The following is a 7,747-nucleotide window of genomic DNA, read 5'->3' as shown; positions in this document are numbered from 1 at the left end:
GTCCGGCATTCGTTTCCTTACGCCGATGCTACCTACGGCTTCTGCTTGGAAGATGCTGCAAGGGCAGATGACTTGAGAATCTTCGTACCCAAATAAATCGTGTGAGACCCGACAGATATCATAAGAACCATATCATTACCAGGCTTCAGCTGACCGACAGTCCACTTGACAGACAGGCACGTACTATTTCGACGATTTCAAAGTGGGGGTAACCCTAGGATTACAGAGAATATGTATGGAGCACGGGCAGAAATATATGATACCCGGAGCAACTACGACGTACTTCGGTGCCAATTCGTGGTTACAGATGATCCATTGACATTAATATTTACCTCCAAAAAAAATAAAATAAACTCCATATATCCTCAGGAACCATATCACTCTTATCTTCAGTCCCCGTGGGAGATCATCGTTTGCTTATTGGTTAATCTTTGCCGCAACTCCTGTTCCCAGTCTAAAGGAAATATTCTGTCAGTGGAGTCCATTCCATATTCATACTTGCAGAGGCCTCCAGATGCCAAAAGGCGTTGGACAAAGAACGATCATGGGATTTCTGGAATCTTAAAACTCACCCTCCATCCACTTCTTCACAAATTTGACTTCTTGTGCCTGTGCGTCTGCTACGGCCTTGGGAGGGAGCATTGGCGTGCTTTCATTCGCAAGCATTCCATTCTCATCCCCTACAAACATCGAGCAGTTCTCATCAGCAGTGATCCTAAAGAAACTCAAAACAGAAACAGGACGTGGAAACCATAACTCACAATGATGTCCAGCCCCCTCGATCAAAATAAACGGCTTTTCGAGCGTGCTTTTCCGTGGCCTAGCCAGTTCGGAATGAGGTGTTGCTGGGCGCCAGGGGTCGACTTCCCCGTCAATGAAGGCCAGCCGCTCATATTCAATGTCGAACCCGCCATATTTGTTGACTCTATTAACGTCCGAAGGTCTGTAGATACCAAAGGCTTCTCGGCACATTATGCTGGCGTACTCGAGGTCGATCAGGCGTGAGACCATGGGCATTTGATCCTGGGGGACCGTGCTGCCGACCTGGAGGAAGCCCCATCTATGAGCAAGGAAGTAGATCAAGATAGAGTCAGTCTGGGTACCCAGATATTAAATCCAAGGTTCTACCTGGTTTCGTTCCTTTTCTCGCTCTGATCCAGGAAAATCTCCAAGAAATGCGGTCGGGGTTTCACTTACTCCGTGCACACCTGATATGGCCAGCACCGATTGTCAGCCTGTGCAAGGCTATCATTCTTAAACCACGCCATATCATGTTGCCCAAGACATTCATCCATTGTCTGTTCAGTCTCCTTGCAATAGACCAGTTGATCGTGATGCAAAAAGCCGGCGAAATTCAGAAGTCGATTCGCTAGAGTCCCTACTTCGTTTCCATAACCCCCTGCAATAAGAAGCTCCTCCGCCTCATCCTTCAAATCACCATTTCCATACAACAACTCATCTGCCGTGATATTGCCGCAGTAGTAGTCGAACTTGTGTGTTGAAATTTTCGGGTCCCAGTTGACAGACTGCCAATAGCTGATACCCCACGCAAGGACATTCGCAAAGTCATCATTATGCGTCAGCCCTTCCAGACCGAAGAAACTTTTCAATCTCTTCGTTTTATTTGGGTCGCCGAGGCCGATTATGATTGTATCAACCATGTCCACGAATTTCTGCGTGGTGGAGACACATTCCGGCGGACCATATTTTCGGACAGGTTCGAAGTATTCCCAGTAGTCGTAGATGGCTTTGGTTACACCGGACGATGAGATAGCCCCCCAGAAGATATCGGGATACTGGGCGCGGAGGAATGCCTGGGCACAATTCAGTGTCTGGTCGAAGAAGGTGGCGCAAACCATCCAGAGCTATTGCCTCCCCATCAAATAGCTAAACAGATAAGGGACCAAAAAGAAAAAGAAAAGAAAGAAAAGAAAAGAAGAGGAAGAACGTACCACCTGTGCTCCTGCATACGACCCTCCATATGCAATCCAAGGCGCATTCCCTCCCTTTGCCGTCAAATCCACATCCTCAAATCCGTCAAACACAACATTTTGCGCAAAATCGGCCGAATCTGCCAGTGCTTGCTCAGTGGTCAGGAATCGCAAGCTCTCAGTCGACAGGTTCGCCGTCGGGAAGCTCTGGCCATAGTAGCGATGTTCCAGAATGACGCCAAGGCCATGAGTTGCTTCACTGAGTATTTTCACAATGCCCTTTTGCAGGAATGGGAGGCGACCTTCGCCATTCGCCTCGCCGCCGTGTAACACGATTACCGGCCCACCCTTCTTGTAGTGACTGGCATCAAACCAGTAGCGCAGGTCGAATTTCTCCCCCGTGTGTGGTTCGTAACGCGGATCAGAGGGGAAGTGGTCTATGAGGGTTTTGAATTTATGGACTGGGTAGCGAGCCTTCAGGTCGGTGTCGTCAGTTTCTGGTCCGGGAATCGAGAGGGTGTCTTGCCACTGATCGGTTGAAATTGATTAGTTGGATTGCGCAGTCAAGTGTGGGAGGTGGGACGGTTTAACAAATGAATATATAGCTCAATTGTATTATTTGGCGATGTCAAACCAATAAAGAGAAGATGCTAGAGCTCCTTCTCCCCCCCAAACCACAACCTTTAAAAACTTAAAAGAGAGCATACACACATCCACACGTATACTCGCGACAGCCAATTGCATAAATGCGAACAATAATACAAGGCGGAAAACTGCCACCGAATGGATCGCCATGATGTTGGCACGCTAAGTCGAGATTTGAATCAAATTAGATCAATGTCGCAAATCATCCCTCCCGTACTTGAGGTTTCGTGTGTGACGGGGGTGGGGGTGGGTGTTGGAATATATTATGATGATGCCCGCCCCGTAAGAGTTTCGACAATGCCGATTATCTCTTGTGTTTGAGTATGCTAATGCTAAACAATTGTCTGAACAAGTTAACCAGAAGGAAAAGAATGTGACCTGCGGCGAGGTATGTGGTATTTAAGTGCCGGTTTGGAGCAGTTTCGTCACAGGCTGGAAGATGAGTAAAGTAAAAAAAGTGAGTAACGGGAGAGATCGACAGTCACACTCCAGTAGGATGCAAGCATGCATTTAAACTCTGCATTTTTGGCCCAATCTTTGAGATAGTGATGGGATGGGCTGGTTGGTTTCCCAATCTCTCGGTCAGTGGTTGCTGCAGATATGGAAATAAGCGGGCTTGTTCCGCAACAATTGCTGGTTGAGCTTGACCAGCCCGTGACTTCTTTGCCCGTTCTTCGCGCATTCCATGCTACCTACCGAACCGTGTGCAGGCTGTTAGCCGTCCAGCGCAGGCGGCCGGTACCTAGGTACGAACTTGGGAATCCATGCCGTGGACAACTCCTTTGTATATGCAAATCGCCTAAATATCTTCGGAAACCAGTACTTGTAGGTTTCTTGTTCTTTTCATATTTTCCCCCTTCTTTCTTTCGTCCGTCCGTGGAAATGGGAAAAGCATTTGTCTCCGTTCGAGAAGCTTGCCAACACTCTTTGCAATTGAGGCAATTGCGAAGCGGAATGTGATCTCGGAGATGCATTGATCCAATGGGTTTCTCCCAAAAGGGTTCCTCACTCTGTGGGTTGATCAGCGGGTGATAGCCGTCGTGGCACTGATCGACGCCACAGTCAGATTCCTATTTGGCACAAGATAGAACAAACTCCATAGATCACTGACCGGGCTTCAGCTAAGCCCTCCCCGCACAATTGGCTATTTATTCGCTGCTCGGCTGGCCGTTTGAAGCTGATACTATCGCGCCGATCGATGTCTCAGCCAGGGGAGGATAAGGCGACGAGCATCTTGGGATGTTTTCAACATCTGAGGAGAATAATATGAACAGGAATTGAATCCACAATGCTCTTCTATTGTGTTCTCAATGAAGATCCAGAGGATGTTATGCAGAGATTATCTGCTAGGCCCAAGATTCAGGAAAGTTTAAAATGAAGAGAACAATGGACTCTGGGCGGGAAAAAATGTGACAAAGCCAGCATCATTTTGCAGATAGACTAGACACTTCCTTTGTGTTCCCCAGGCTTCTGTGCATTGGTTTGCATGCCAGCATATGCATGCATTTCCCCAGGGATTCGCAGAGAGGATTGCAATAATGGCCTGCATCAGGGGAGAGGAAGAAAGAGCGAGAGAAACAGACCGCGAGATGATCTCATGGGGGTGAAGGAGGGTTGAACATGTTGCTTAGTTCAACGTAAAGAATCCTCTTCTATGCTTCCAAATAAGTATTCTCGTTGAATCAAAGATTTACGATGCAGGCTGAGTGAAAAGTAGAGGGGCATGTACAGCACCTTGATCAATGGAGTGGAGATATCACTCTAACCCTGTTAATGCAAGGGAGTGGACAAGGCGGAAGAAATCCCCTCTTGCTGGTCACCATTTCATCTTCCATCTCCCTTCCGCAGTACATGTGGTAGATCCAGCAAATTCCCGAGAAGGTAAAGAGAAATAAAACATTACTGTTATTCTCCGTCGTTATCTATCCACGAGGCTGTATGATCCTGTAACCCATCAGGCTTGTTCATTATGACTCATCCCGCATCATCCAATACTCATCCCACATACAAAATTATGTACTCTGATAACTCTATGAATAATCACCACCACCAATTAGCTCAGAGTTTCTCGTGCGTTTCGCAAACTACAGTGAAGCATCGATCCCATTCCAACAGAAAGGGTGAAAGGGAGAGGGAATTTCGTATGGACGAGGCTACCGTACTTTCATTAGATAGGAGGAAGGTATTGGAGTAATATGTTACCCTGTATTTTAGGAATAGTGACTCTATTATAGCTGTAGAGTAATAATATCAACAGACGTTAAATCCTAGAATGAAAAGATATTATATCCATCTTCCTCGTTCTTATACAATGAACATAAAAAGCCCATCATCGCGACGGCATAGAATTATTATCCTACCATCAATAAATGGGCCCCATTGAAGGGGCAAAAAAGCCCACCCCGAAGACAGTTCCTAGGCTCTCTTGAGCACAAGCGGATACGGGATAGACGGCAGATGAGGAAAGAAAGGGAAAACATCACATTATGTTCGTTCTGATCGTGGGGTTGGATTAAATTGAGACGAAGAATGGGGAACGAATTGACAGTTAAGTTTTTTTTTTTTTTTTTTCCTTGTGTGTTTTCGTCTCCGTTGTTGTCCAGATCCAACTCCTTTCCTGTATGCCTTTGCTCCCTTGTCATGCTCCACCCCCCGTTATATAAACGGGTTAATCTGCTTGCTCACCTATCTGGTTGCCCCTTTCCAACGAAATTGAAAGCTGGAAATGAAATGATGACACAAATTTTCTCCATCTGCCAAACTCAGAAGAAAAAAAAAAAAAAAAAAAACTTAAAAATGAGCGTGAGGTATTTCGAAAAAAGGAGACATAGGAAGAAAGCCCTTTTTCGAGATTCTGGAGAGCCGACATCGTCTGATTGGCATATTCAGTTCTTTCTTTCTCTCTGTCATTGGCCTTTGGCAATTCTTCCTCTCCTTTTCTCATTCAAGGGGACGTGCTAATAGATAGTGGGATAGGACAAAAATCCCGGTTTTTCCATCCGCGTTGGATTGAAGAAAGAATAAAAAGGATAAATAAAAGACATATATAACATGTACCGGAAGAAGACCGAAAAAATAGCGGAACTTTAAGAAAATGGAACAAAGAAAGGTAAAACAGGGCACGGGAAAAACGACGGAAAAAAATTAAGTGGTATCAATTTATCAATTGTATTTTTCCTTTTTTTTTTGAAATTAGACTGCAGCAAGAGACACAACTCCCCACAACAAACCACGAACGAGTACCAGAACCAGAATTAAATGACTCGAAACGCACCCCAAGCGTGTGGCAAAAAAAAAAAAAAAAAAAAAAAAAAAAAACATCCATACTCACCAATTCCTTGTCTTTCCATCCGAGAAAGAAAATCAACGGCCAAGAAAGTCCATCAAGCAAAACGGAACAAGATTCATTTAGTCCTTAAAATTTCTCCTCCTCAACATTCCCCTCAATGCAACAACCTCTCCTTCCCATCTGGCAGCTTGCATCTTCAACTCATCCCTTTCCTTGCATACGCTCTCCAGTGCACGCTCTAGCTCCGCAACACGATCATGTTGCTTTTGGCGGAAGCGGCGGGCAGCAAGGGTGTTGCGTCGACGCTTGTCAGCAACACGGTCCGCTGGCGTTGCCGTAGTCACCGCTGTAGGAGGAGGTGATGTTCGTGTTGATGAAGGGGACAATTGCCGAGAGTTGGTGGTAGGGTCTAGGCCGGCTCTTGTGATTGGAGCTGGTGATTGAGGAGAAGAAGGGGATTCTTGGACATGTTGAGTTGGGACTTGTGAATGGGATTGTGATGGGATGGCAACATGTGATTCAAGGTGTTGCAGATGATTGATGTCTTGGTTGTGAATGCTTTGGCAAGTAGGAAGATAATTCCGTTGGGCGTTATTCGGCGGATAGTTGAAGTCTGGTAGATAAATTTGTGTGTCTGGTGGAATTTGCATCGCGAAGGCATCTGAAAAATTTCGCGCATTAAAATGGAATGTCCTTTCTTGTGTATTGGAATTATCCTAGTGGGGAAACAGGTACACAGCCAATTCCACCAGGGGAAAAATAATGGTCAACCCACCTTGCAAAGTTGAAAAAAGTGATTCATCAATATCTAGCGCATTCCCTTTAGAATCTGGGTACAGTAAATTGCATTCAGAAAGAGCATCAGGAACAGGCGAATCAGAGGGTGGATTCGACAAGGTCGACGCAGCCTTAGCTTGCAAATTAATCCCGGATGACAACAAGAACGAGGAGCTTAGCGACTGGTCACCCCGGTCGAGATTATTATGGTTAAGCTCAAGCAAGTCAAGCCAGGGTGATGTGGGAGCAATCGTAGCGGCGGCAGCATTTTGTGCATGAGAAACAGATCCCTCTGTAGATAAGGGAAATAGGGAGTCCGGGGACAGATGGTAATTGACAGGGGAAATATCATCAACCCCGCTCAACTGATTTGAAATATCATGTTTTTGTTGGTACCCGGGACAAGCGAGTGGTGAAGATAGCTCCCGAGCAGAAGCCGAAGAATGAATAGACCCGAAAGAGGACGAAGAAGCAGAAGGCAAATTTGAAGTTGCAGGAGGAGCAGTAGGAACGGAAGCAGCAGCAAATGGCAGTAAGGACTGGTATTGATTTTGGGAATAGAGAGATGCATCGAAATCGCACACATGAAGCCCCGACGGCGCAGCATTGATATTGTCACACTTGGGTTTGCTAGTATCGCGCCGTTCGAGAGGAAGAGAGGGGTTATGGCGGCTGGAAGAGAACGAAGAGGCGGGAGGGTTGGAAGAATGGGGGGCATGATTGGGTGGGTGCAGACGATGCAGGAATTGTTGCCGCCATGGCGATATGTTGTGGGGGTTTTAGGGACAGGCCCTCAGCGGGCAGGCGGTATAGCGGACAATAAGCTCGGTCTTATCGCCCGGTGGAGAAAAGGAGGGAAAGGTGAGAAAAGAAAAGAGGGAAGAAGAAAGACCAAGAGGATTGGGATGGAGGAAGGTTGAAGTAGGCTTCGTTCAGGGCTAGATGCGGCTGAAAGCCTGCCTGCCTGAATCAGCCGCGGCGATCATTGATCCATGGAACCGATTCGGGTGGATTTTTTTTTTTTTTTTATTTGCCGTGCGATATTCAAATACTTTCCCCCTGCGATATCCACCCAATTGATCCTTTTATTTCGGAAATCATGAAG

At 46.3% G+C, this 7,747-nt stretch overlaps 1 protein-coding gene across 1 annotated transcript; it reads right to left on the bottom strand.

Moving 5' to 3' along the window:
* Window positions 1-389: 389 nt before the first annotated feature.
* Window positions 390-2,726, bottom strand: HCAG_06036 (conserved hypothetical protein; the record flags this gene model as incomplete). Its single annotated transcript, XM_001538381.1, has 6 exons — window positions 390-454; window positions 573-680; window positions 762-1,060; window positions 1,198-1,814; window positions 1,953-2,459; window positions 2,643-2,726. The coding sequence occupies 6 exons, from the start codon at window positions 2,724-2,726 to the stop codon at window positions 390-392; spliced, it is 1,680 nt and encodes a 559-aa protein (XP_001538431.1).
* Between the last annotated feature and the right edge of the window lie 5,021 nt (window positions 2,727-7,747).

The sequence above is a fragment of the Histoplasma capsulatum genome, genomic scaffold (assembly GCF_000149585.1).
Source record: "Histoplasma capsulatum NAm1 scaffold_7 genomic scaffold, whole genome shotgun sequence".
NCBI classification, from domain to species: domain Eukaryota; kingdom Fungi; phylum Ascomycota; class Eurotiomycetes; order Onygenales; family Ajellomycetaceae; genus Histoplasma; species Histoplasma mississippiense.
The sequence above is the reverse complement of the archived record's forward strand: the minus strand, read 5'-3'. Positions and strand labels throughout refer to the sequence as shown.